This window comes from Balaenoptera borealis, assembly GCF_965194805.1.
Source record: "Balaenoptera borealis genome assembly, chromosome: 13".
NCBI lineage: Eukaryota > Metazoa > Chordata > Mammalia > Artiodactyla > Balaenopteridae > Balaenoptera > Balaenoptera borealis.
The window spans coordinates 97,926,973-97,954,932 of NC_138870.1; the positions used below are offsets into that span (position 1 = coordinate 97,926,973).

The 27,960-nt window shown below is 56.5% G+C and overlaps 2 protein-coding genes across 21 annotated transcripts in view; one reads left to right on the forward strand and one right to left on the reverse strand.

Moving 5' to 3' along the window:
* Positions 1 to 18,291, forward strand: part of SGSM3 (small G protein signaling modulator 3) — a 35,442-nt gene extending 17,151 nt beyond the window's left edge. Inside the window, exons 2-22 of one of the 7 annotated variants that reach the window (XM_082350112.1) lie at positions 8,288 to 8,406; positions 8,931 to 9,016; positions 9,452 to 9,518; positions 11,522 to 11,718; positions 11,791 to 11,898; positions 12,703 to 12,846; positions 13,078 to 13,273; positions 13,617 to 13,762; positions 14,038 to 14,262; positions 14,617 to 14,671; positions 14,842 to 14,969; positions 15,065 to 15,223; positions 15,364 to 15,418; positions 15,605 to 15,654; positions 15,827 to 15,979; positions 16,122 to 16,192; positions 16,324 to 16,372; positions 16,449 to 16,534; positions 17,270 to 17,392; positions 17,479 to 17,539; positions 17,747 to 18,291. In XM_082350112.1, coding sequence (XP_082206238.1) covers positions 8,400 to 8,406; positions 8,931 to 9,016; positions 9,452 to 9,518; positions 11,522 to 11,718; positions 11,791 to 11,898; positions 12,703 to 12,846; positions 13,078 to 13,273; positions 13,617 to 13,762; positions 14,038 to 14,262; positions 14,617 to 14,671; positions 14,842 to 14,969; positions 15,065 to 15,223; positions 15,364 to 15,418; positions 15,605 to 15,654; positions 15,827 to 15,979; positions 16,122 to 16,192; positions 16,324 to 16,372; positions 16,449 to 16,534; positions 17,270 to 17,392; positions 17,479 to 17,539; positions 17,747 to 17,827 — 2,247 coding nt within the window. In that variant the 5' untranslated portion in view covers positions 8,288 to 8,399 and the 3' untranslated portion in view covers positions 17,828 to 18,291. Of the gene's footprint in view, positions 1 to 5,743; positions 5,830 to 8,287; positions 8,407 to 8,930; positions 9,017 to 9,451; positions 9,519 to 11,521; positions 11,719 to 11,790; positions 11,899 to 12,677; positions 12,847 to 13,050; positions 13,274 to 13,616; positions 13,763 to 14,037; positions 14,263 to 14,616; positions 14,672 to 14,841; positions 14,970 to 15,064; positions 15,224 to 15,363; positions 15,419 to 15,604; positions 15,655 to 15,826; positions 15,980 to 16,121; positions 16,193 to 16,323; positions 16,373 to 16,448; positions 16,535 to 17,222; positions 17,393 to 17,478; positions 17,540 to 17,746 lie in introns of all 7 variants that reach the window. The other 6 variants (XM_082350107.1, XM_082350108.1, XM_082350110.1 and 3 more) reach the window with 6 other exon arrangements.
* A 210-nt stretch (positions 18,292 to 18,501) lies between these two features.
* MRTFA (myocardin related transcription factor A) overlaps positions 18,502 to 27,960 on the reverse strand; it is a 206,395-nt gene continuing 196,936 nt past the window's right edge. For 6 of the 14 annotated variants that reach the window (XM_082350098.1, XM_082350094.1, XM_082350102.1 and 3 more), the window contains 7 exons: positions 26,769 to 27,022; positions 26,370 to 26,541; positions 24,149 to 25,369; positions 23,609 to 23,704; positions 23,068 to 23,220; positions 22,701 to 22,812; positions 18,502 to 20,036 (listed from right to left, as the gene is read on the reverse strand). In XM_082350098.1, coding sequence (XP_082206224.1) covers positions 19,534 to 20,036; positions 22,701 to 22,812; positions 23,068 to 23,220; positions 23,609 to 23,704; positions 24,149 to 25,369; positions 26,370 to 26,541; positions 26,769 to 27,022 — 2,511 coding nt within the window. In that variant the 3' untranslated portion in view covers positions 18,502 to 19,533. The remainder of the gene's footprint in view (positions 20,037 to 22,700; positions 22,813 to 23,067; positions 23,221 to 23,608; positions 23,705 to 24,148; positions 25,370 to 26,369; positions 26,542 to 26,768; positions 27,023 to 27,960) is intronic. The other 8 variants (XM_082350095.1, XM_082350104.1, XM_082350097.1 and 5 more) reach the window with 5 other exon arrangements.

Sequence of the window (27,960 nt, forward strand, 5' to 3'; positions counted from 1 at the left end):
TAAGCAAGGTCACAAACATTTTTTCCTATGTTTTCTTCTAGAAGTTTTGTACTGATTCTTCTAGGACCATTTGTTGAAAAGACTATCCTTTCTCCATTGAATTGCATTTATATGTTTGTTGAAAATTAATTATTTACTTTCCTAGGGCTGCTATAATAAAGTATCACAAAGTGGGTGACTTAGAACAACAGTAATATTGTCTCACAGTTTTGGAGGCCAGAAATCTGAAATCAAGGTGTCGGCAAGGCCATGCTCACTCTTAAACCTGTAGGGAAGGATCCTTCCTTGCTTCTTCCAGCTTCTAGTAGCCCCAGGCGTTCCTTGGCTTATTACACCATAATTCCAGTCTGTGCTTCACATGGTGTTCTCCCTGTCTCTTCATATTTTCTCTCTCTATATATCTGTGTCCAAATTTCCCCTTTTTATAAGGACATGAGTCATAATGGATTAGGGCTTACCTTAATGAGGCTGTCTTAAGTTGGTTAAACTCAGCAAAGACCCATTCTCCAAATAAGGTCACATTCTGAGGTACTGAGGGTTGGGACTTCAACATATCTTTTTTTGGGGACACAACTCAATTCATAACGTTAATTGACCATATGTATGGGTCTATTTCTGGATTACCTATTCTGTTCCATTGATCTATATGTCTTGCCTTTTGCCAGTGTCACCTGTACTACATGTAGCTTTATAGTAAGTATTGAAATCAGGTAGTGTGAATTCTCCAACTTTCTGCTTTCAAAATTATTTTGAGTATTTTGATTCCTTTGCTTATCCATTTAAATTTTAGAATCAGCTTGTCAGTTTCTGCAAGATATCCTACTGGGATTTTTTTTTTTTTTTTTTGAGTATAGCTGCTTTCCACTGCTGTGTCAGTTCCTGCTGTACAGCATAGTGAATCAGCCATACGTGTACATATATGCCCTCTTTTTTGGATTTCCTTCCCATTTAGATCACCACAGAGCACTAAGTAGAGTTCCCTGTGCTATACAGTAGGTTCTCATTAGTTATCTGTTTTATATATAGTAGTGTATATATGTCAGCCCCAACTCCCAATTCATTCCACGCTCCCCTTTCCCCTTTGGTATCAATACATTTGTTGTCTCTGTCTGTGTCTCTATTTCTGCTTTGCAAATAAGATCATCTATACCATTTTTCTAGATTCCACATATATGCGTTAATATACCATGTTTGTTTTTCTCTTTCTGACTTAACTTCACTCTGTATGACTCCTACTGGGATTTTGATTGGAATTATGTTGAATCCTGTCCTTGTTCCCAATCTTAGGGGGAAAGCATTCAGTCATTTATCATTAAGTATGATGTTAACTGTAGGATTTTTGTAGATGCCTTTTATTAGGTTAAGGAAGCTTCTTCTATTTCTAGATCTCTGAGAGTTTTTTATCATGAATGGATGTTGACTTTTGCCAAATGCTTCTTTTGTATCTATTGAGATAATCATATAGTTTTTCTTCTTCAGTCTGTTGATATACTGAATTACATTGATTGATTTTTTAAATATTGAACAAGTCTTGCATTCCCAAGATAAATCCCACTTGGTCATGATGGTATTGTTTTTATGTATTGTAGAACTTATTGGCAAAAGTTGTTCATAATATTCTCGTATTATCCGTTTAATGCCTCCAGGATCTGTAGTAATGTATCCTCTTCCATTCCTGATAATATTGGTAATCTGTGTCTTCTCATTTTTCCTGTTCAGTCTGATCAGAGGTTTGATTTTATTGATCTCCAAAGGAACAGATTTTGGTTTCATTGATTTTTCTCTTTTTGTTTTCTGTTTTATTGATTTCTGTTATCTTTATTGTTTATTGCTTTTTTTTCTTCTGCATACTTTGGACTAAATTTACCAATAAATTCAACAACTTGGATAGTGGACAGATTCCTTGAAAGTACACAAACTATCAAAGCTCACTCAGGGGACTTCCCTGGTGGTGCAGTGGTTCAGAATCTGCCTGCCAATGCAGGGGACATGGGTTCGAGCCCCAGTCCAGGAAGATCCCACATGCCGCGGAGCGACTAAGCCCGTGCGCCACAACTACTGAGTCTGCGCTCTAGAGCCCACAAGCCACAACTACTGAAGCCCGCGCACCTAGAGCCCGTGCTCCACAACACAAGAAGCCACCACAGTGAGAAGCCCGCCCACCTCAACGAAGAGTAGCCCCCGCTCTCTGCAACTAGAGAAAGCCTGTGCGCAGCAACAAAGACCCAACGCAGCCAAAAATAAGTAAATTAATTTTTTTTAAAAAAAGCTCACTCAGGAGGAATAAAGATAATCTGAGTAGCCTTATCTCTATGAAAGAAATTGTAGTTGAAAATCTTTCCATGAAGGAAACTCCAGGCACAGGAGACTTCATTGGTGATTTCCTTTCAACATTTAAGGAAGAAATAATACCGGTTTCTACACAAACTCTTCCTGAAAATGGAAGAGGGGGGACTACTTCCCAAATCCTTCTATAAAGCAGATATCATCCTGATACCAAACCTGAAAAAGGTGTTATTAGGAAAGAAAACTACAATCAAACATCCTTCATGAACATAGATGCAAAAATTCTTAACAAAGTTTGGGCAAATTGCATTCCACAATTTCTGAAAAGGAAAATACATCACAATGACTCGGTAGGGTGAGCTTCAGGTATTACTCCTTGTGTTGCTTGCAGGTGGCTCTCTTCCCAACCTTGGGTAGCTTCCTCACACACACGCTCTGACCAGTATTCACATGAAGATTTGGGGGTGCTCTCTGCAGATTTCTGGAGCTCTCTGCAAGTCTCTGCTCTACAACTTCAGGCTGCTTTGGCCACCTCTAGCTCTCAGCTCAGCTCCTCTGCCCTCCTGGGTGCCCAGTCCTGGCTGCAGACTCTCTCCAGGTGGTAGCGGGCCGTCACAGGGCTCAGCTCAATTGTTTTCTCTTTCTCAGGCTTCACTGTCCTGTGCTGCCTGTCATCCAATGTTTGAAAACCATCGTTTCGTGTATCTTTCTGGCTTTTTAGTTGTTCAGGTTGGGAAAGTAAATCCAGTCCTTGTAACTCCATCTTGGCCAAAAGCGGAAGTCCATAACTGGAATATGAAATGATTAAATCACGTTTTATTGTGTCAGTATACCCAGATTTGATTAATTCCCCTAATGTTTGACATGTAAATTGTCCTCATGTTTTTGTCGTATAGGTGGTGCTGAAGTAGACCTTTTCATGTACATACCTTTTCGCGTGTATTGAATTATTTCCTTAAGATAAGTTTCCAGGAGAATAGTTACTGGATCAAAAGGCATTTTTAAAAATTTACATGCTTAAAGATGACAGTCTTTTAATCTTCCTCCAGTATATTTCTTGTTTTTCAAAAGTTTCTGCCTCTCAGTACCCCTGTGACAACATCAGGGCCGCCAGTGATGTGGCTGCTTTAGCCAGCTCCCAGATGGCTGCTTTCAGGAAGGTTTCCATAGGGACTGGAGGCTGGAAAAACCTGCCCGCCCAGGTTTGCAATATCACTTCTGGCTCCTGTTGGGAACTTGGGGACTAGGGGGTAGTTGGTAAGAGAAATGGCATATACGTATTATTGCAGAGACTCATTAAAATATACCCAGACCTGACCGTTTCTCACCGTCCCCATGGTAGCAAAGCCAACATCATTCCTGCTGTGTCGCCCCTCCTGCCCTGCGGTCTTCTCTGCACAGCAGCCAGAGAGAGCTTTGAAGTCCTAAATCAGATTCAGGTTTGCCTCTGCTCAGAACCCTCCTGTAAGGAGGATAAGATCCAGTTCTGTACTGCGCTCTAAGGCCCTCCTGAGCCGGCTGCACCTCCCACTGTTTCCTCCTCCTCCTCCCTCCCCAGCTCCTCCCCAGCTCCTCCCCAGCTCCTCCCAGCCCCTCTGCCCTGCAGCTACTTCACCTGCCACCTCTGTTTCTGCCTTGTCTTCACCCTGCTGCTCCTGTTGCCTGGATCTTCCTTCCCTCAGGAGCCATAGGACTTGGTCTCCCACTTCCTTTTGTTTGGGCCTTTGCTTGGATGTCACCTTATGCTCAAAGAGCTTTTCCTGACTACGTTGGCTACGTGGCTCCTCTCTCCTGACTCTCCTGTGCCTTATCCTGCTTTATTTTCCTCAGAGTCCTGTAGTTAGCACCATCTAACACAGCTGTGTTTATGTTTGTTGTCTGATTCTCTGCTGTGATGTAATGGCTGGGACTTTGGTTTTTCACTGTTGCGTCTCAACCCTTAGAACCATGTGTGGTTCGTGGCGGTGCTCAGTAACTGTTGAGTGAATGAATGAGGGGGGCAGGCCAAGGCTGGGAAAGGGAGCTGTGGACTGAGAATTGTCTTCCCAGGCCCCTCAGTCCTCCACAGCCAGAGACAGCTCTTTTCTTCCACTTATAGACAACGCCTGCTTCCTCCACACTTTCTCTGCCCTTCTGGAAGAAACAGCCAAATCACTACCTCTGAGGCGTCAATGACGAGGAGTCTTTCTGATGATCCCAGCTGGCATATGTTACATTGAACCATACGAGTTGTCGTTTTTACAGGTTGTAATGGCTGGATGGATATCAGCAGTATCGTATGGCCTTGAGTAACCTCAGTGTAGAGGGCCCAGATATTCACAGTAACTTTCTGGAGATTATGAGGACTCCTGCTAATTGCCTGATGCTTCCTGAGCACTCGCTGTGTGTCAGTGTGCTGGGGCTCTTTGCGTTCTCACTTCATCCTCATAACCATTGTGAGACATAGGTACTGTTACTCCAGTCTGTGGAGAAGAAAACTGAGACTCAAAGAGGTGACGTGAACGTGCCCAAGGTTATAACAAGGGGGGAGCCGCAGAGCCGGGATTTGAATCCACAGTTGTCTGTCTGGAGAGGTCTTCACTGTAACTGCAGCGCCGTCCGGCCTCTGCACAAAGGTGGCAGAGGATGAGCTCGGAAGCCTTGCCCTCCTAACGCTGGTGCCACAGCAGTGTGCCTGCCCAGGGCTCCAGGCCAGCGGTGGCCTGGCCGAGCACGGGGTTATTTCCTGGCACTGTCAAGCTGGTGGCCGAGTGACATCATCTCCCCAGCATGGTGGTGCAGGGGGCACATTTATCAGGGTCCATTTGGGAGACTGTACGTGCGTCTCTTCTAGGCTCGTTTTCTCGTGTGTGAGGACCAGAGATAATCTGCTTCAGAATATGCTGTGAGGACTGAACGGTGACGTGATTTTAAGAACTTCTAGCTCAGTCCCTTTAATGTTAAAATACTTGCTCCATCCAGCACAGAATTCTGATTCAAACCAGGCCCCGCATACCTGTTATACTGAAGGAAGACGTTATGTTTTCCTCACGCAGAACAGACAGACAAGTCTAGGATGGCTGGCCCATTAGGGAAGCGGGTTCTGCCATCTGTTTCTCAGCAAGGCTTGCCTGGAAGCAAGAGGGCTCCCTCCCAGCTGGGCATCAAAGCCTCCACAATGGGCATTTAGCCCAAATGTGGCCCGGTCAGGGTGTGTCTGGGGGCAGGAGTAGAGGTTGGTGACCCAGCTGAGCTGCCCTTGGGACAAGCTGTTTGGCCCCAGATTTGCAAGTGTGTCTTTAAAGAGAACTGGGATTTTTTTCATGTGCCCATTTTTCAACATTCGCTGGAGTAAAGGGTCCATAGGGTAATGTTTTCTCATGCTTCTCACGGTGCCCTCGAAGTGGTTCTTTGATTTTCCTTTTTTGTTTCTTTCTCACTCACCTGACCCTTCTCATTTACCCCGAATTCCCAACAGCAGACAGCACGCAGGAGACAAGGCCAACAGCTGTCACCTCTGAGCTCCTGTCACCTGAAAAATGGCGAAAGGAGGTCTAGGCCTAGGTGAATATGATTCTAAAACCTAGAAGGCAACTTGCCCTAAAATATTTCACCCACATCTCCATTGTTACCTTCCATTTATGTTACCTTCCTTTCATTTCATGGTTAGAAGTAAAAGGTAGAAGTAAAAGGCTTCATATTCAGAAAAAGGCTGAGAAAGCCACCCCTCAAACTGCATTTCTGTTGAAGCTCGAGTGGGTGATAATAGGCTCTTGCCTGTTCTAATAGGAGCAGGCTAGAAATAGGAAGTCAGAGGGAGCCCCAAGTGCTGACGCCTCAGTTGATGGCTTATTTATTTTTTTTAAATTGAGATATAATTCACATGGTACAAAGTTCGCTATTTCTAAAGTGTATAATTCAGTGGTTTGAGTATTTTATGCTGTTGTGTAACTATCACCACTCTCCAATTCCAGAACTCTTTTCATCTCTGCAAACAGAAACCCTGTACCCATTAGCAGTCACTGTGCCTTCCCCTCTCCTCCAGCCCTTGGCAGTCACTAAGCTACTTTCTGTGTCCAGGGATTTGCCTCTTCTGGACATTTCATTTAAATAGAATCATACAATATTCATCCTCTTGTGACTGGCATCTTTAACTGAGCATAATATTCTTAAGGTTCACCTGTGTTATAGCATTATTAGCACTTCATTCCTTTTTATAGCTGAATAATATTCCATTGTATGGATATTCTATGCATTTCATATATCCCTTCATCGGTTCTTGGACATACGGGTTGTTTCTGCTTTTTTGGCTATGAGTAATTCTGTGAATATCCAAGTACAAGTTTCTGTGTGGACACTTGCTTTCATTTCTTGTGGGTAAATAACGAGGAGCAGAATTCCCGGGTCATGTGGTAACTCTGTGTTTCACCTTTTGAGGAGCTGTCAAGAGTACTTTCCACAGCAGCCCACCATTTTACATTCCCACCAGTAGAGTATGAGGCTTCCAGTTTCGCCACATCCTCACCAACACTAACTGTTGTCTTTTTTTTTTTTGATGTTGAAGATAAGTTTTAATGGCAGGTGCCTACTGCTGTAGGACAAACAGGAGCTATGTGCCTAAGTGTATTCATCCCATATGGCCAAACACTGCTCTTAAGACTTTTGTCTCCAGGGACTTCCCTGGTGGCGCAGTGGTTAAGACTCCGCCTGCCAATGCAGGGGACATGGGTTCGAGCCCTGATCCGGGAAGATCCCACATGCCACGGAGCAACTAAGCCTGTGGCCCACAACTACTGAGCCTGTGCTCTAGAGCCCATGAGCCACAACTACTGAGCCCACGTGCCACAACTACTGAAGCCCACGTGCCTAGAGCCCGTGCTCTGCAACAAGAGAAGCCACCGCAATGAGGAGCACGTGCACTGCAATGAAGAGTAGCCCCTGCTCGCTGCAGCTAGAGAAAGCCCGCGCGCAGCAACGAAGACCCAACGCAGACAAAAATAAATAAAATAAAATATTAAAAAAAAAGACTTTTGTCTCCAGTATGCCATCCTCGTGGGTGTGAAGTAGAATCTCATGGTGGTTTTGATGTGCATTTCCCTGATGACTAATGATGTTGAGCATCTTTTTACCTGCTCATTGGCCATTTATGTCTCTTCTTTGGAGAAATGTCTATTTAAATCTTATGCCCATTTTTATTTCTTTTTAATATTTATTTATTTATTTATTTTGGCTGCTCTGGATCTTAGTTGTGGCACATGGGATCTTTTAGCTGTGGCATGAGGACTTCTTAGTTGTGGCATGCGGGGTCTAGTTCCCTGACCAGGGATCGAACCCAGGCCCCCTGCGTTGGGAGTGTGAGGTCCTAACCACTGGACCACCAGGGAAGTCCCCTTATGCCCATTTTTAAATTGGGCTGTTTGTCTTTTTAATTGTTGAGTCATTTTTTAAGAGGACAAAAAAAGGAGGGAGGCAGGGGTTAAACAGTGACATGAGAGACTTAGATGGCAATTTCCTAGTTGCCCAGCTGTGAGGTGCTGGAAGGTGTAGTCGAGCAGACTGGTGGATGAAGTGGAAACGTCGGTGTCGGGTGAGTGGAGGCACTGACTCAGAAGTGTTGTACCTAAGTGATTCCTCAAAACTTCTGGCTCAGAGGAACCTATTCATGGAAGTTTTGGTGGTGGCTGGTTTTTGTTTTCTTTTTTAAGAAACATTTGCCTGAGTACAGAGCATCAGGAAGTCTGTCTGTGTGATCCTCTCCTTCCTTAGTAGTATGGGAACTGAGCAGACCCTCCTCTTGGCTCACAGAGCTGTTGGAGAACAATAGTTTTGTAGCTTCTTCAAAGTGTATGCTCTCGGATGAAATAGGAGGCTTTTTCTTTCAAGTGTGACTTTTCCTTCCCTGTCAAACAGTGGCCAGGATTTACCTCCCCACCACCTCTGGGCCAGCAAATTAGAGTCGGGTAGAAAGGACTCCCAGGAGAGGGGCTGCGTTAAATGACTTTCCTCTTTGCACTCCTACCAGGGTAAATGTTTCTGGACCAGATGAAGCTTGAGGAGCCTTCCAGCTGTAAGATATTAGGATAGGAAACTCCTGAGTCTGGATCTACAGAAGACTTGCCTGTCCTCTCCACACAATGTCAGGTGGGAGGCAGGGGCCTGGCTTGGACATGGGGCGACAGGCTCTCCAGGGGGAAGGGGGGTCTTATCCAGGAGGACACCCCGGTGGGAGGGAAGCAGGCTTGTTTTCCACGGACCTTCGAGGGTCACGTGGACCATCCAGGTAAGAGGTGGAGGAAGGAGGAAGTCGTCTGATGGGCATCTGGGAGAGTTACTGCAACTCTCTTCTCAGTTTTCCTGAATCCCTGTCCTCTCGTTCCAGCCTGCAAATCCTCACTCAAAGGTGGAGGGAGAGGCAAGGAGATGAAGTCTGGTTATGTCTTGTAACACACTGCTGGCTTCCTTTTCCCTCCTCCAGAGAGTTGTACTTTGCTAGGTTTCTTCCCTCCCCCATCCATCCTACTCTAGATGGTCCAGTCCTTTAATGCTGGCACTCTGTGGGTGGGACGGGGGGGAGAGGAAGGGAGAGGGGGTGTCTCAACTTGAATTTTCCCCCTGAGTGCTCTGCATTTTCTTCATCTCCTATTCCTGGTCCTCCTTGGTTTTAGGAAGCCACATACCTTCTGCCAGTGGCCCCTTCTCAGCCCTGACTCCTAGCATGTGGCCCCAGGAGATCCTGGCCAAGTACACACAGGTACAGCAGTCAGCCAACGGGCGCCAGTGGCTCTGCTCCCACGCTGGGGCACCCAAGGGGACCCACTGCCCGCTGCAGGCATCCTGGGAGGGGGGCCACTCCCCCGTATTCACACAGGGTCAGAAGCCCCCATCAGAGACAGCATCTTAGCTCCACGTTCCCTGTGAATCGGGCATTAGGTTGGGGAACAAGTATGGCACTCTGCTCTCAGTATTATGGGGACACAGAAATACATAAAACGTGTTTCTTGCCTTGATTTTATCTTTGACCTCTGAGGAAAACTCTGGGAGAATTCAAGAGGGTCGTGGCCCCCGTAGCTGAGTGATGACCACAGAAGCTTCAGGGAAGGGTGGCCTTTGGTCTGAGTCAGGGAGGCTGGGAGGCGTGGCAGCAGTGCACGTAGCCCCAGGCTGACTCTCCTACTCCTGGGTCTAGAAGGAAGAGGCAGGGGAGCAACCAGAGGTCTGCTATGATGAGTTCGGCTTCCGCGTGGACAAGGAAGGTGAGACAGCCCCTCGGGTGTAATCTCTCCACTTCCTTGGGGAGGACCAGCTTCAGTGACTGATTACACTGCTGTGGCCTCGGGCTCTAGATGTTTTACCCAGATGTTCCAGAATCAAGGACAGAGCCACATCTGATGGTGATGCTGTTATAAGTATCTGGAATCCTTTGGGGGTTTTTTTTGCCATGTTGTGCAGCTTGTGGGGTCTTAGTTCTCCAACCAGGGATTGAACGCACGCCCTTGGCAGTGAAAGCACCGACTCCTAACCACTGGACCACCAGGGAATTCCCTGGGTTTTTTTTTTTTAAGATTAATTTTATTGATCTTCATATGATAATAAAAGCAATAATGTTCATTATAGAGAATTTTAAAACTACATCAAGATATAAAGATTAAAACAACCCATTATCCGACAACCTGAAGATAACTGCTGACATTTCAATGTATTTTTTTCCTGGCTTTGTGTGTATCCATATGTAACTTTTCATAACTAAGATGATATCATATACATGTTTTTATATTGCTCTTATATCTGTTAACATTATTCCATGAGCGTTTTTTCTGTCCGTTAAGACCTCTTTAAAGCATGTTTTTCAGTGGCTGTGTACTATCCTTGTAATTATAATGGATTTGTCATCATATATTTTTTTAATTTTTAAAAAAAATTTTTATTTTTGGCTGCATTGGGTCTTCGTTGCTGTACGAGGGCTTCTCATTGCGGTGGCTTCTCTTGTTGCAGAGCACAGGCTCTAGGCGCGCGGGCTTCAGTAGTTGTGGCACACGGGCTTAGTTACTCCACGGCATGTGAGATGTTCTTAGACCAGGGTTCGAACCCATGTCCCCTGCATTGGCAGGCGGATTCTTAACCACTGCGCCACCGGGGAAGTCCCTGTCATCATATTTTTATAACCATTCTTCTGTGAGTGGGCCCCTAGGCCATTTCCATTATTTTCTACTGTAAAGACACCTGTTGTTGTCAAGTGGGCTGTTGGAAAGCCGTCTGCCAGAACCCAGGGTAGCCTGTTACCAACCAGATGTTAACTGACTGACTGAGACCAGTCATCTTCAGGTCACTCATATTCCCAGTTCTGATGAGTCTTCCTTGTTCTCTAGTTTGCAGGCAGATATTTAGAAGGTAAAAGCTGGGCCTGAGAGGAGCACAGGGAACTTTCTAGTATGATGGAAGTATTCTGTATCTTGATGGGGACAGCGTTTAGACTGTCAGTGTTTAGACATTTGTTTATTGATATTCAACAAAGTGTACACTTAAAGTTTGTGCACTTTATGTGAATTCACTGAAGGTGAAGTTTCAGAAAGTGGAGGCCAAGGGCATGGCTTTGGGATGAGTAAGGATGAGGCTCAGTGGGGTGGCCCCGCCCCACTGTGCATCCCCAGTGCCTCAAACAGAGCCAGAGGCGGTCTTGGCCTTGTGAGTTCCCAGGCAGTAAACAAACAAATGTATGCTGGGGGCAAGAAGAGGCTGGGAGAGGAGGGGAGGTGGGAGACGTTTGAACAGAGACTGGGAGGAAGTGGGGCAGTGAGTGTGGCCAGGAAGGGGAGTAACAGGTGCAGAGGCCCTGAGGCGGGAGTGGATTTGTGGGGAGGAGCTGGGGTGGAGGGAGCAGGGCGCGAGGAGGCGGGGCTCGGGCGCTGTATCTGCGTGAGAGGCTCTGAGCTGTGACGGGGCTGTGGGCAGCCTCTAGGGAGGCAGGGCAGCACTAGGAGGCTGGTGAGGAGGCTGTCGGCTTGGACTAGGGCTGTGGTCGGAGGGGCGCGAGGGCCGAGGTTCTGCCTGTGCTCCGAGGAGGAGGAGCCTGAGCACCTGGTGGGGGGGTGGCCTCGTGGGTCTGGTTTGGGGGTGAAAGCGAAGAGCTCGCGCTGGCTGTTCGGGGTGCCACGGGAGATGCTTGGAAAGGTGGTGAGATCCGGGCGGCGGACCCAGAGCCCAGTCCTCTGCTCTCAGGGCACAGGCGGCGGGTGTCGCTCTCCCTCCTCCCCCACAGGCGCAGACGGCGCCCCCCGCCCAGGCCAGCTGCTGGAGGACCCCCCCCAGAGGCTGCGCTGGCAGGCCCACCTGGAGTTCACCCACAACCACGACGTGGGGGACCTCACCTGGGACAAGATTGCCATCTCCCTGCCCCGCTCGGAGAAGCTCCGCTCCCTGGTGCTGGCCGGGGTGCCCCACAGCATGAGGCCGCAGGTGAGGCGGGGCCCGCGGGGGCCGAGGGCTTCGGGGCTCCCTGGGGACTGAGCGCTGTGCTCCCCCCATCAGCTGTGGATGCGGCTCTCCGGTGCCCTGCAGAAGAAGAGGAACTCCGAGCTGTCCTACCGAGAGATCGTGAAGGACAGCGCCAATGACGAGACCGTTGCTGCCAAGCAGGTGGGGCCCTGTTTGGGGGGGGGCGGGGGGGCAGGGGGAGGCCCTTCGGGGGGGCCTGGGAGAGCTCGGCAGAGCTCGGCAGCCGTGAGGCAGCCCTGGGCAGTCCTTGCACCTACAGACGTGTGCCTGGAGCCAGCCAGCTTCCTCCTGGTCCCTCTGGCGGGGGGCCCGGGCGGGGCGTGGGGGGAGGGATTGTCAAAAAGGCCACTGGACCAGTGCACATTAGGATCCCCTGGAGATTTTTTTTGTTTGTTTTATTTATTCATTTATTTATTTTGGCTCTGTCGGGACTTAGTTACAGCACGTGGGATCTTTCGTTGGCGGCACGTGGGCTTTTCTCTAGTTGTGGCGCGCAGGCTCAGTTGCCCCGCGGCACGTAGGATCTTAGTTCCCCGAACAGGGATGGAACCCACGTCCCCAGAATTGGAAGGCGGATTCTTAACCACTGGACCACCAGGGAAGCCCCTCCCCTGGAGATTTTAAATACAGGTTTCCAGGATTCATTCCAGAGATCCTCATTCCACAACTGTGGTTTGAGGCCCAGGAATCTGTAATTTTATGTTCAGAGGCTCCCCTGTGAATCACGTGGCACCAGCTGCACACCAGCTGGGCTCTAATCCTGAAGGGAGGAGGGTGACTTTGACCCGGAGCCTGAGGAATGCCCATTCCTGGGAGAGAAGCCAACCTGAGGTTGCCCCACACAGGGGCCCCCGGCCTCCTTCCCGGGGGTCTCGGTGTCAGGGGTGCGGAGGCTGTGCGCCTGCTTGTGTGCCTCACAGGCTCTTGTGGGCGGGCTGCCAGCAGATTGAGAAGGACCTGCTCCGCACCATGCCCAGCAACGCCTGCTTCGCCCACGTGAGCAGCGTGGGCGTACCCCGCCTGCGCAGGGTGCTCCGAGCGCTGGCCTGGCTCTACCCGGAGATCGGCTACTGCCAGGGCACGGGCATGGTGAGCACAGTGCGGGACGGGGGCAGTAGGCCTGGAGAAGGGGGTGGAGTGGGGGGGGTCCCCAAGCAGGGAGGGGTTCCAAGCCTGAGGCAGGCATGTGGTCTGTGGTGTGACCCGGCCCCCCCCCCCCACCAGAGGCCGCCTTGTTCTAACCGGTCACCCCCGAGGGGGTGCCTCTTCTAATTTGCATGGACACCTGGGCAGAGGCCCCTTACCCCCTGCCCTGGCCAGGTGGCTGCCTGCCTCCTGCTGTTCCTGGAGGAGGAGGACGCCTTCTGGATGATGTGCGCCATCATCGAGGACCTGCTCCCCGCCTCCTACTTCAGCACCACCCTGCTGGGCGTCCAGACCGACCAGCGGCTCCTGCGCCACCTCATCGTCCAGTACCTGCCTCGGTTGGACAGGCTGCTCCAGGAGCATGACATCGGTAAGGGCCCGAGCCCACCTCTGCTCTGGGGTCAGGGGGTCCCGAGCTCTGGCTCAGGTGCTGCACATCTGAGGCCTCAGGACCCAGCTGAGGATGGGGCAGCTGACAGCTCAGGGGGAGGAAAGGAGCTCATCTGACGACGGCCACTCACGCTGCCTTCGTTGCTCTCTTGTTCTCTGACGGTCCCTGACGCCCCGCCTCCTCTCTGCCGTGGAGCAAGCATGGCCCCTTGCTGCTTTGGGAGATTCGCTCCACCTCCTCCACGGCTTGCGTGCCTGGGGGATGCCCCTTCTCTCTGGCTCTTCCTGGTCCCAGCTTCAGGGCCTGTGATGTGTGTCCACAGAGCTGTCCCTCATCACACTGCACTGGTTCCTCACGGCCTTCGCCAGCGTGGTGCACATCAGGCTGCTGCTGCGCCTCTGGGACCTGTTTTTCTACGAGGGCTCCCTGGTGCTGTTCCAGACCACGCTGGGCATGCTGCGCCTCAAGGTGAAGGCCGGAGCCCCGGGTGCCAGATGCAGCTGTCCTGGCAGCCGCCTCGGGGTCTGCCCTCCCTCCACCTCTGCTCCAGTCCGGGTCTCAGTGTCATGTGGCCTGAGCCCTGGCCCCTCTGGAGAGGCCCCGGGGAGGAGGGAGGTCTCTCTCCTGGGGCAGGGCCTCCCTGTCCTCAGCTGGACCATCCAGGGAAGTCACACATGCCTGAGGCCAGTGACTGGGGTCAGCCAGGCAGTGACCGCGCCCCCCTTGCCCCTCGCATGGCCCAGGAGGAGGAGCTGATCCAGTCGGAGAATTCGGCCTCCATCTTCAACACGCTGTCGGACATACCGTCGCAGATGGAGGACGCGGACCTGCTGCTGGGGGAGGCCATGCGGCTGGCGGGCTCCCTCACTGACGTGGCCGTGGAGAGCCAGCGCCGCAAGCACCTGGCCTACCTCCTAGCCGACCAGGGCCAGCTCCTGGGCGCCAGCCCCGCCGCCAACCTCTCTCAGGTGGGCCCGTGAGGGAGGAGGCCCCAGCTCACCACCATCCCCTCCAGCTCAGCACCCAGGGCCCGGCCTGGCCAGACCACAGCTGTGCAGGGACCTGCCGCCTTGTCCTTGGCGCGTCTCTGCTGGGACCCACCTGGTTTGGGCGTAGGACAGACCCAGATTTGAACTGACGATATGTTTCTGAGTCTCAGAGCCGGCCTCAGAGGCCATGTCAGAGGAGGCGGCACGAGTGAGATGCCAGCTGGGCCTCCGCATGGAAGGGCTCTGCTCACCGTCCCCAGTGCTGGGGCGCCATCCACTTGGCTGGGCGCTGGGTGCCTGGGGCCGCTGCCGACCTGATTTCCCCGCCTGCAGGTTGTCCGCCGCAGGACCCAGCGGAGGAAGTCTGGCATCACGTCGCTGCTCTTCGGTGAGAACTCTGCGCGGGTGGCCAAGCGCTGGGCTGGGCTCTGAGAGCGGGGCGGCAGGGGCGGTCAGACCCGGGGCGTCTGGCCTCACACCCCGTGTGGACTGCGCTTCCTTGGAGTCGGGACAGGGCCGGGCTGGGCCACGGCCGCCATTGCTCTCTGGGCCTCGCAGGGGAGGACGACCTGGAGGCGCTCAAGGCCAAGAACATCAAGCAGACGGAGCTGGTGGCCGACCTCCGGGAAGCCATCCTGCGCGTGGCACGCCACTTCCAGTGCACAGACCCCAAGAACTGCAGTGTGGTGAGCCTCAGGTCCCGGGCTGTGCACACAGCTCAAGCAGGGGCCCTAGCCCTGTTCCAAGCGCCCCCTCGTGGCGGGCTTTTCTGCCTCCACAGCAGGAGCTGAGCCCGGACTACAGCATGGAGAGCCACCAGAGGGACCACGAGAACTATGTGGCATGCTCGCGTGGCCACCCACGCCGGGCCAAGGCCCTGCTGGACTTCGAGCGCCACGATGATGACGAGCTGGGCTTCCGCAAGAACGACATCATCACGGTGAGCGGGGAGCGGGCACCTTCGTCCCCGCCAGCCCCGAGGCCACGGGCGGGTTGGCCGAGCCCTCAGGTGGCCAGAGCTCCCAGCCAAGGATGAAGCCAGGCAACTGGAGCTGTGCTTCCCGCCCTTTTCCTCCGCAGATCATCTCCCAGAAGGACGAGCACTGCTGGGTGGGGGAGCTGAATGGCTTGAGAGGTGAGGCCTCCGTCTGGTCCTGTGTCACGCTGGGCGAGGGGAAGGCGGGCCTGGCTGGGAAGCTGTAGCGGGCACTGGGTTTGCTCAGACAGCGGCCTCCGTCGCTCCCGTGTGTCCTCAGCCCCACTGGGGGGAGCATCAGGACGCCAGGACGCCCGCTTCTCACGGGCCCTGCTTCTCCCACAGGCTGGTTTCCAGCAAAGTTCGTGGAAGTCCTGGATGAGCGGAGCAAGGAGGTGAGAGTACGCACGAGGCAGGCCCGTCCCCGGAGCCGCTGCTGCCTCTGGCCCGCGAGGCCTGCACCCTCCTTGCAGGGCCTGCGTCCCGAGCGCATGTGGCTTGTGGCAGTGGCTGTGAGGACAGGGAGGGGCTGGCTGGGGCCTCTCAGACCCTGTCCTCCACCCTCAGTACTCCATCGCGGGGGACGATTCTGTGACAGAGGGGGTCACGGACCTCGTGCGAGGGACCCTCTGCCCGGCCCTGAAGGCCCTGTTTGAACACGGGCTGAAGAAGCCTTCCCTGCTTGGGGGCGCCTGCCACCCCTGGCTGTTTATCGAGGAGGTGAGTTAGGCCTCTTCCCTGAGCCCCTGCACCCTGCGGAGCTGGTGGCAGGAGCTGGTGGGGTGGTGACCTGAACTCAGTTGGACTCTGTGGCTTTGACCTGGTACCTACCCCGTTGCCTGACGCTCACCCTGCCCCCCAGGCGGCGGGCCGGGAGGTCGAGAGAGACTTCGACTCGGTGTATTCGCGCCTAGTGCTGTGTAAGACGTACAGGTAACCCTGCCCTGGCCTCAGTGTCCTCCTGGCAGGGTCACCCGGCAGCCTGGGGCTGGGGGTGGAGGAGGGAGAGGGAGCGGCCCGAGCCCACCAGGGCAGCGCTGGCAGCTTTGGTCCCCCCCTTTCAGGTTGGATGAAGATGGCAAAGTCCTGACCCCAGAGGAGCTGCTCTACCGGGTAAGCAGGGCCGTGGGCGGGACAGGCCTTCAGGGTTGGCAGCTGGGGACACCTGAGTGACAGCTGTGCCCTCCAGGCTGTGCAGTCCGTTAACGTGACCCATGACGCTGCACACGCACAAATGGACGTCAAGCTCCGCTCCCTCATCTGCGTGGGGCTCAAGTGAGTGTCTGCGCCGCTGCTGAGTGGGGGCCGCGGGGGGCCTGAGCTGGGCAGACGGAGGTGGAAGACGGCCAGGGTGGCTCCCGAAGCCCCTCCTCCAGCGTGAGACCAGCCACTGCTTGGGGCGCGGGGCTGGCGCTTGGGTTTTGGGGAGCACAGATTTCAGCAAGGTGAGCAGTGAAGGCTCACCAGGGATGTGGCTGCAAACTAGGGAGGGGCGCCTGCCGGAGGGGCTGCAGGCTTGTGCGAGGCTCGGACCTTGGCCAGGCTGAGTGCGGTGTTTCTGCACTTGCCATGCAGCAGAGGGGCGGCCTCCAGGCTGCCCTGACCTGGAGAGGCGGGGCAGGGGTCCCCGAAGACCTGCTCGGAACACACCGTGGGCCCACCGGCCAGCGAGCGGGCGTGTCGCTCCCCGACTGACCGGCGGGACTGAGGCCCCGGGGCCCGGGGTGGTGGTGGCCGAGTCTCAGACACGGGACCGAGGGGAGTGGGGGCCACAGGGACCTTGGGCCCCTGGGCACGTCTCCCCACGCGGAGGAGCCAGAGTGGCTGAGAGGGAAGGAGGCGGGGTCACCTGCATAGGCCATCAAGCGGAGGGAGGTTGGGGGTGCGGATGGAGGGGCCCTGGAGCGGGGGTGGCCCAGCGCGGTGCGGTGCGGGAGGGCAGAGCCCCGCCTACGGTCCTCAGGACCCTCTGCCTGGAGCCGCCCCCGACCCCGTCCTGCCTGTGGCCAGTGAGCAGGTCCTGCACCTGTGGCTGGAGGTGCTCTGCTCCAGCCTGCCGACCGTGGAGAAGTGGTACCAGCCCTGGTCCTTCCTGCGCAGCCCCGGCTGGGTCCAGATCAAGTGCGAGCTGCGGTGAGAGGCCCGGCGCCGGGGGTGGGCCGAGGGGCGGGCCGAGCCCCCTGCGGCTGCTGACAGCCTCCCTCTCCCTCCGCCTCCAGGGTCCTCTGCTGCTTCGCCTTTAGCCTCTCCCAAGACTGGGAACTTCCTGCAAAGAGAGAGGTGGGTGGTCGGGTCCTGCCTTCCCCGGGATGGATGGCGGCTGGGGCGGTGTGGGTGTTCGTGCTGGCGGGTCTCCCCCAGACGTGTGGGTGCTGAGGCAGGCCTCCTGGGGGCCCTGAGTGCTGGTGTCGCCTGTGAGAACCACTCTGGCCCCTTGGGCCCTGTGGCGTGCCCTGCGGCCGTGACAGGAGGGCTGTTCCTGTGCAGGAGGAGAAGCAGCCCCTGAAGGAGGGCGTCCAGGACATGCTGGTGAAGCACCACCTTTTCAGCTGGGACATAGACGGGTGATGCTCTTCCTCCAAGGACCCCGTCACACCCAGGCCTCCCCAGACCCCTTGGCTACCAGGCCCCTTCCTCAAGCAAGAAGAGAACAGCCCGGCGCTGGCCAGCCTCGGGCCCACCCCAAGCTGCAAGGTCGAGGGGAGGACACACTCGGGAGCTCTGGCTGGGCACCGTGGTTGGGAGTCCGGGGACACCGCCCTGGGTGTCAGAGTGCTGGTGGAGGGCAGCAGGTGGCAGGAGCAGAAGGTGGGGGCCTGGCTCAGCCTGTTTACTCTCAGCGCCCGGGGGAGGGCTCTGCCCGGCCAGGGTCTTTACCAGAGGCCCCGGGCCCCAGGTTCACCGTGCTGAACAAAAACCTTGTGAGGTGGCATGCCACCTCTGTTCTGTCAGGTTTTGCTCAGGAGGAGGGTGGGGGTGGCTGAAGGCTCCCCGGCCTCTTTGATTTATAAATAAACTGTCTTTGAGAAGCACCTCTCCCACCTTCTGTCTAGCCAGCTGCGCGTCCAAGGTTCTGCTCTTCCCAGAGAAGTGGTCCAGAATGCACAGCCAGGGATGGGAGGTGGCCTCACGGGGAGGTGCAGTCAGGGTCACAGCGTGGCACCCAGATGCTAGGACACCTAGGACACAGCCACACCACCCACCTCTTCCCTTCCATGGATTGAACGAGATGGACTAACAAGTGGGGTTTTTGTTTTTATTTTAAAAAGTTCACACAGCTTTCCCACCTCTGTCCCAGCACTGGTTCTGGTGACTCCATCCCTGATCCCCTATGAATGACAATGACAGGCCAGAAGGGAGGCCAGGCCCCAGGGCAGGAGGAGGCCATAGCTTGAGGGCCACCTCTGGCTCCACTGCTGTCCCAGGGCCGTGGTGGCTGCAGTGAGGCAGCGGGACGGAATGTGGGCAGGTGGCCAGGAAGCACCTCCGCCCTCATGGCACTGATGAGCAGGAAGCAGGACAGGTGCGGCACAGGCTGTGATGAGGCGTCTACACGTCAAATACAGGTGATGGGTGGGGCCCGGGTAAGCTGTGTTCAGCCCCAGGAGTGGTGGCTGCAGGCCCTTCCGTGTGCACAGAGCAGAACGGGGGCGGGGGGCTGCATTCACCTCCCACCCGCCCCCAAGATATATGTGTATATATGTATGGCGATATATAATATAGAGGTATATACACCTGTACAGAAAATGTTTGCCACCAACCACTAAATGGTCACACTACACCAAGACACTAAGATGGCAGGGAGCCCCCCCCCCGCCCCCGCCCGGGAAGCCTGGGTCAGTGGTGTTGGCATCACGAGGGTGGTGAGGTAGAGGCCCAGCCAGTTCCTTCCTTTGCAGGGAAGGGGGAGAGAAGGAAGGACATGCACCCCTTGCCCTGCCTCAGCCTCGCCTCCTGAGCAAACTGCAGCAGGCAAGTGCACCCCGACCTCACAAAAGGAGGTCAAATAGAAGCCCCTGGCCCATCCAGGCCTCTGAAACCCCAGGGTGGGACCCAGAGCTGCTTCTTGGAAGCTCTTCTCCTTGATGAGCCAGAGCCAGGTGTGGGGACACCCTCCTCCGGCCTCCCACGGAGGGGAAAGCAGGGCCTGTGATTGTCAGGACTCACGACCACGTGGAGAGGCTGCATCAGGCAGGAGAGCCCTGAGCTCCCTGGAGTTCCCGAGGTCTCCGACTTTCCAGCCCTCCCAGCCCCCGGCTCTGCAGCCCCCAGAGCTACAAGCAGGAATCCCAGTGTAGCTGCAAGTCGTGGCCGTCGAGGAAGTCTGTGGAGAAGAGGCTGGGGGCTGTGGTGCTGAGCGGGGCCAGGCTGAGCACCGGCCCGCCCGACGACAGCTCCAGCCAGTCCATGCCGTCCAGGTGGCCATCGGCCAGGTCCAGGCCCACGCCACTGGGCTCAGGCGCAAAGTGCAATTCCGAAGTGTCCATGGGGGAGGGGGGGTGGTCCAGGATGGCAGAGCTGCTCAGCATCTGGCTGTGGAGGTCGTCGATGAGGGAGAGGGGCTCTGGCCCCTCGTGCCCGCCGGTCAGCAGGGGCAGCCCTGTGCTGCTCTCCAGGAAATCCTCTAGGCGCCCAGGGAGGGCCGGCGAGCCGGATGGAGGCGGGACAGCCTGAGGGAGCTCGGTGGACGGTGACGGCTGTGTGGCCAGGGGTGACCCGCAGGCTGCTGTCAGGGGGGACTTCTCTTTCCCTGGCTCCTTGAAATCTGCTGAGATCTCTGCCAATCAAGAAAGTCAATGGGTGTCAGAAACCAGCCTGACGATGACCTGCTGTTGGGACCCTGCCTTACACCACATACAAAAAACTCAAAATGGGTCAAAGATCTAAATTTAGGAGCCAAAACTACAAAACTCTTAGAAGAAAAGGGAACATCTTCATGACACTGGATTTAGTAATGATTTCTTAGTTATAACACCAAAGGCACAGGCAATGGAAGAAAAAATAAACTGGACTACATAACAGTTTTAAACTTTTGCACATCAAAGGTCACTATCAAGACTGAAAAGACTGCACAGCAACTATACTTCAAAAATATTAGAACAAGTGAGAAGAACCCACGGAATGGGAGAAAATATCTGCAGACTATGTATCTGGTAAATGATACCCAGAATAGATAAAGAACTAGAACTCAACAACAAAATCCAACTGAAAAATGGACAGACAACTCAGACATTTCTCCAACAAGATATTCAAGTGGCCTATAAGCTCGTGAAAAGATGCTCAGCGTTATTAGTCATTAGGGAAATGCAAGTCAAAACCACAGTGAGGTATGTGACTTCACAACTACTAGGCTGGCTATTTTCAAAAAACTTTCTTGAAAATAAGTGTTGGTGAGGATGTGGAACAACTGGAACCCTTGTGCGTTGCTGGTATGAATGAAGACAGCACAGCTGTGTGGAAAACAGTTCTGTGGTTCCTCAAGAATTATTAAAATACAGAATATGACCATATGATCTAGCAATTCCACTTCTGGGTATGTACCCCAAAGAATTGAAAACAGACTCAAACAGATACCAGTTGTTCATACAGCATTACTCACAATAGCCAAAAGGTAGCAACAACCCAAATGTCCAGTGGATGAAGGGCTGAACACAATGTGGTACATACACACCATGGAATACTATTCAGCCACAAAAAGGAAGGAAATTCTGATACAAGCTACAACACGGAAGAACCTTGAGGACATTATGCTAAGTGAAGCCAGCCAGAAACAAAAGGACAAATAGTGTATGATTCCGCTTAGAGAAGGTATCTAGAATAATCAATTCAGAGACAGGAAGGAGAAGAGAGGTTACGGGGGTGCGGGGGGGCACGGAGGAATGGGGAATTAGTGTATAAACGCCTGACCAGCTGTCTCCCACAGCACCAGCCTCTTCAACCCGCTTCAAGCAGGCTCTGGCCCTGGCCCCCCTGCAGCACCCTGGCTGAGGTCACCAGCTGCCACCACAACACAGCCCGGGACTGCATCTCGGTTCTCGTCTTCCCTGACCGCCCATCAGCAGCCCATGGCCTCAGGACGTCACCCTCTCAAGGGTGCACCCCCACCCTCCACCTGCTGCTCAGCCTCACTGGCTTGCTTGCGCCCCTGCCTCGCTGCTCCGAACGCCCCCCTGGACACCGACTCCCCAACTCCTGACTCAGCCCAGACCTTGCCCGGGCTGGCCACGTGGCCCTCCACTCGGCTGTCTAGGGACTGAGGCTGCGACTGACGCGGCCACCACTCACCCCGGCCCACGCCCCCGGCGCTCATGCTGCTGCACCCAGTAACTCCCCACACCCTCGGCCTCATCCTTGGCTGCCCTGGGGTCCCCTCGCCACACACCTAAGCCGTGAGGAAACCATACCGGCGCTCTCTCCAAGATACACCCAGATTCCAGCCCTTCCGCACTTCGCCGCTGCCTCCCCGGCCCACACACCCCGCTCGCGCCTGGACCACCGCGCCTGCCTCCCTGCTCCTGCCCTTCCAGCGGGGCAACCCTTCCCTCAAAGCTGTGCCATGGCTTCCAGTGTCACCCAGAGCCCATGGGCCTCCGCCCGGCACCCACCAGGCCTCCCAATCTGCCCCTGGCGCCCCCCACCCCCACCCCCCGGCGCCCGTCAGCCCTGCAGGCTCAGGAGCTCCCCAGGGACGCCTGCGGCTAAACTGCACCTGCCCGGCAAGGCTGACCCTGACACCCCTCGCACCTGCGACCCTTCCCGTCCCGGCTTTTCCTAACGCCTGTCTGACATAAGATAATTTACTTATTTCATTCACCGTTCATCTCCCCACGCTGGGCTATAAACCCCGCCAAGGCAAACGTCTCTCTTGCTCACTGCTACGCCCTGGGCTGCGGGCACGGCGCTGGCCACGCAGCAGGTCAGGGTCAGGCAAACGTGTGTCGAGGACGGCACCCCAGGGAGTCCCTGCCCAGGCCTTGGAGAAGGGACGCGTCTCACATGTTACCGCATCCAAAGCACCAGGCCTGCCGGGCATCGTGTTCAAGAACGAAACCAGGGCTTCCCTGGTGGCGCAGTGGTTGAGAATCTGCCTGCCAGCCAATGCAGGGGACACGGGTTCCAGCCCTGGTCTGGGACGATCCCACATGCCGCGGAGCAACTGGGCCCGTGAGCCACAACTACTGAGCCTGTGCGTCTGGAGCCTGTGCTCCGCAACGAGAGAGGCCGCGATAGTGAGAGGCCCGCGCACCGCGATGAAGAGTGGCCCCCGCTTGCTGCAACTAGAGAAAGCCCTCGCACAGAAACGAAGACCCAACACAGCCATAAATAAATAAATTAATTAATTAATTTAAAAAAAAAAAAGTATAAAATAAAGCATTAAAAAAAAAAAAAAAAAAAAACGAAACCAAACCCAATAACCAACCAGCCTAGGAATGGAGACAACCTGTGAAGAAAGGAGGAGGTCGAGGAGCAGAGTGGCGGGTCTGGACTTTACCTCCACTCTGAATCAGAATGTCAAACAGGTCATCCATCTGCTGGCTTGAGGAACCATTTTCCTGTGGCACAAAAATAAGAAAACGAGATGGAAGTCTAGAACAAGAGGCCCCCCCCAGCCTGGCCCACAGAGCCCGGCGGCCTGCACTCAGGCTCCTGGAGCCCACACTCACTCCTGCCCGACGGCTGCTCTCCAAGGCCTCTCTGACCTGCGAGGCTGGCTCCTGCCTGCCCCACCGTCCAGCCAGGCCCGGGGGACTGTGGGAGCCGAGCCCAGCCCAGCCCAGCCCAGCCAGGCCCCGGTCCACCCTCTTTACCTGCTGTCTGGGCTGCTGGCTCACAGCTTCCTCATAGCCAGGTGGCTCCTTCTTCGGCAGAGAAGTGCGGGGCCCAAAAAGGGGCTGTGGTGGGTGCTCCAGGTCCCTCTGGCCTGGGGGGCCAGGGGCTGGAGAGCCAGGCTGGGACAAGAGCTAGACAGGAGAAAGGGAGGGAGCCAGTGGCTGGGGCGAGGGCGACAGCCCAGGGCCCACACACTCCAGGCAGGCAAGGCGGGCAGCTCTGCCACCTGCACTGGCTCTCGGAGAGCTTTCGTGGAAGCCCCCGAGGAAGAAGGGATGTGGGATGGGGGAGGCCCTGACCTCTGACCCTACAGAGGGCGACTGGCTCCCTGGGGTTTGGTATAAGCCACACGGGGCAGAGGGGGGTCTCTGGGCTGATTCCCCCTCTCCCCCCTGGAGTTTCTGCCTGAGGCTGCTCAGGGGCCTGTGTCCCTTCCTGAGTACCCGAGTCCTGTCACTGCCCCCCTGACCCCCAGCTCGGCAGGGCTGAGAGGCCACACAAAGCCTAAAGCAGCCTCACCTTTGGACCAGGCTGAGTTGAGGGTCTGGGCTGCGAGGGTGGCAGCAGCAGGGAGCCAGCTGCCAATGTCACCTTGGTGGGGGACAGCTGGCCTCTCTGAGGGGAAGGAGAGGAGTGGAGCCCGCATCAGGCCCAGCCTGGCGGCCCTCAGTCTCTCCCAGGAGGGGCTTCCCCGACCCTCCCCTGGGCCTGTCCCACCCCATGGAGCAGGGGCAGAAGTGGCCCGGCCTGGGTGGGGCTGCTCAGGAGCCCTCGGCTGGGCACAGAAAGGTTGAGGCCAACGGGCCAGAGCAGTGGGCAGGCCCTCGTGGCCCCACCCTCAAGGCTGGGGGCCTCACACAGGTGCCTCAACCTTTTCAACTCTGAGCACCTTCCTGGGTGACACCGGGATGGCGATCCCTAGTTTCGGAGGGTTGAAGGGAAGATTAAAGGAAGCGAGCATAACCCACCCGGCCACGGGGGAGCCTGGTGCACAGGGCGCTGTCACGAAGAGTGCCTTCACACCCTCCTGGGGCTCCTGCCCCTCCCACACCCAGGTACCTGCTGGGGGCTCCCGCTGGCCAGGCCAGGGCCGTCTGCATTCTTATTGGTCACGGTGAGGACAAGGTGGGTCCCTGTGGAGTCAGTGAGGAGCGTGGGAGGTGTGACCCCCTTGATGAGGCTGGGGCCCTGTGGGCCCAGAAGCAGCTGCGGGGCCAGGGCTGGTTCAGGCTCGGGCAGCACGGCTTCCTGCTTCACCACCACGGCCGGGGGCACCAGGGTACAAGTGTCTACATGGTGGGCAGCGGGGCCCGCGAGGCTGGGGCCGAAGGGGTGATCAGGGCCCGGGGGCTGCCTGCTCCGCTGGCAGCTGGCAAGGCTGTTCTCCTGCTTCACTGAGGGGCCAAGAGTGACCTGGGCCGGGACTGGTTCAGGCTCCGGCAGCACAGCTTCCTGCTTCACCACCACGGCCGAGGGCACCAGGGTACAAGTGTCTACATGGTGGGCAGTGGGGCCCGCGAGGCTGGGGCCGAAGGGGTGATCAGGGCCCGGGGGCTGCCTGCTCAGCTGGCAGCTGGCAAGGCTGTTCTCCTGCTTCACTGCGGCACCAAGCGGGGCCGGGGCCGGGGCTGGGGCTGGCGTGGGCTGCTGGGCCCGCTTCTCCTGCTCCAGCTGCAGCCTGAGCCACTCCACCAGCTGCTGCTTCTGCCGGAGCATGCGGGTCAGCTCCTCGATCTGCTTGTCCTTTTCCTGAAGCATCTGGTCCTTGTCACGCCCCTCCAGCTCTGCCCGCATCCCAGGGCTGAGACAGCAGGACCCAGCGCGGGGGCCCTCCTCCTTTACAAGGATCTGCAGCGGCGAGGCCTGCAGGGTGAGCTGGGTCACTGGCGACGTCACCATCTCGCCAAAGGTGTCCCCGGGCGTGGAGTTCTCGTCGCCTGTGCTGAGCAGTGAACGCTCTGAGGGGGTGGGAGACACAGGGGGTGTGGAGCCCGTGCTGCCAAACTTCACCACTCCATTGCTGGTCACCGTGGCCACCACCACCTCAGCCGGGGCCAGGCCCGCTGCCACCAGGGTGGGCCCTGTGCTTAGCCGGGCCGCGGGGAAGGCTACCACCACCTCGCCAGCCTTGGGCAGGACGGAGGCAGCGGCGGGGGCCTTGGGTGCTCCAGCGGTGGGACTGACTTGCTCCTGGTAGGCGCGCAGGCGCTCAATCAGGTCTGTCTTGGTGCCCGAGACGGGCAGTGACCGCAACTTCAGCTCCTGCTTCAGCTCTGCCACCTGCAAGGGGGTAGAGAGCTGGGCAGTCCTCGTCTGTCTGGACCCCAATGGCCACTTCGGGTGCATCAACCACCTGAGCCTCCCACAGCCCTGGGGGGCGAGACGTGCATCTGCCAGGCTGGTCCCCTCCTCCCCGCCGTCCTCACGCTGGGGGCGTGGTGCCTGGTGCTCAATAAATACTTAATTGAACTGACTGGATTTTACAGATGAGAAAACTGAGCTCATGAAAGTGAAATAACTTCTTCAAGATCACACAGCTGGTGATGGGCAGAGCTAGGAGTTAGAGCCGGGTCTGAAGGACTCTGAGGCCCGTGTCCAGCTCCCCCCAAAAGGGCTGCATCTTGCTAGGGAGGGAGCAGACTGGTTCAGAGGACAAACTCTCCAGGGAGAATGTGATCCACTCCCCTTTCTGATCAGGGCAGAGAAAACAGGCCAGGCCTGGGGCGTCTGCCACCCTCCAAAGCCCAGGGCACGAGCGCAGCCTGTGGCCCAAGTGTGGGCTGCTCTCTCCCAGGCCAACGCAGCACTTGTAGAGCAGATTCAGCAGGGCAGTAGCCGGCCGCATGGAAAGGGCGGGTGCTGTAGTGGAGCCCTGAGTCTGAACCCTGGCTCTACTGCCGGCCGGGCCCATGACCTCAGGCAAACCTCTCTATCCCTCGACGCCTCTGCTTGCTCATCCTTAAGCCGGGGTAACACTCCCCGTTTCTCACACTGCACTGTAGAGGCTGAGGAAAACGAGAGGTGCACAAGTGCTCAGTAAGCCCTGCGGCCCTGGACAGACACTGGCTGGCGTCGTTAATGACGATGACCATGATAACAAGGCTAATGCCGCAGATGACCAGGGCCAGGCGGGCCTCTGCTGGAGCTCCGCTCTGCCTCCTGCAGCCGTGGTCCTGGGCCGGCCGCCTCCCCTGCCTGAGACCGAGCACCTGACCGCCCCCACGAGAGGCCAGGCTGGCGACGGCACAAGGCCTCCAGGGGGAAGGGCGCGACCGCCTACCTTCATGTCGTCCAGGTTGGCAGGCAGGGCCCCCGGCTTGCCAGTCAACGAGGTGCTGTTCTGACGTACCAGCCCACTGGGCCCAGGGGCGCCCGAGCCGGAGCTGCTGCTGGTAGCGGAAAGGCTGCGCGTCAGGGGGGCCCCACCGCTTCCCAGAGCCTCCCCTGCTGGCCTGAGAGGAAGAAAGGACAGGAATGAGCCCCCGCCAGGTCTCGCCCTCGGCGGGCCGGGTTGCCGGGTGGAGAGGAGCAAGGGGCAAGGGCCCCGCCCACAGGGCACTCCGGCAGGACCCGGACCAAAGGGTCCTTCATGTCAGGGCCGCCCGCATCTGCCCGTCCCGGGTGCCTGCGGGCAGGTGGGGCGGTGGGGCGGTGGGGCGGGGGGTGGGGCAGGGCCTACTTGGGCGGGGCGGGCAGGATGGTCTGGTAGTTGTAGTGCTGCTGCTGCTGCTGATTGAGGATCTGGAGCTGCAGGAAGAGCTGCTGCTGCTGCAGGATCCTGGCGTAGGAGGAGTCCATGGGGGGCGCCCCCTTGTCCTGCTTCTGGTCCGGGGGGATGTACTGGTGATACTTGAGCTTCTTCACCTTCGGCTTCAGCTCCTTGGCCTTCTTGCTGCGCTGCGACTTCTCACCGGCAGACTTGGGTTGGCTTTGCTGCGGGCACCGGAGACAGAGGGCGCCGTCAGGGGCAGCCGAGCGGCTTCTGGAAAGGCCCCGCCGCCCACCCCGCCCTGTCCACGCTCCCTGCCGGATGGCACCCCTCCCAAATCAGAGGCCTCCTCAGTGCCCAGGACTGTCCAGGGAGGGGGCGGGGGCTGATGGGGGCGGGGCTTGTGACTTGCTCTGCTCTTAAAAGAGCTTCTAGCCCGAGTGCACAGGCCAGGCAGCCTCCCTGTGACCCTGAGCACAGAGTGAACGGGACAACGAGGTGAAAAGAGCTGTTCTACGGAGCTCGCGCAGCCCACACCGGGCGCTTTACAAAAACCGCATCACACAGACCTGCAAAAACCCTGCCTCCCCAGGAAGCGGCCCGTCTGCTCGAAAGGGAGGGAAGAGGCTCGGGGAAGCCCCGCGCTCGAGGCCGCACAGGGACTGGGATCCAAACCCGGGGCTCCAGAAACTCATGTTCATTCACCACGGGGCGGCCGGCACACAGGGAGGCCGTCTCCCGGGTGAGGAGGGTGGAGGGGGTGTGGGCAAGAGCGAGCAGGGCGCTGAGCGCTGGGGAAGGAGCGAGGAGGGCCTCGCGGCTCCTGAGCAGAGAACGGCAGGTGGAAGGGTGGAGACTCGATGCGGGGCTCAGCTGGGGTCTGACCAGCGCGCTGTGGGCACTGACGGGATGTGGAAGGAGGTGACCGACTGTCCCGAGGCCGAAGGGACAACAGAGCATGTGGCAGCCAAGCAGCTACAAGGTCACGGTTTTGAGCTTCGGCAACAGCACGTGACAACGGTGGCCCCTTCGCAGAAGTCAGGAAGAGGTGGTGGTTGGCCAGGGTAGGGAGAGCTGGGGAGAAGGCGCGGGGCTGCTGGGACCGGAGAGCACCCGAGAGGAGGGAGGGGGGTCCACTGAGAGGCCGCGGCAAGGCTGAGGG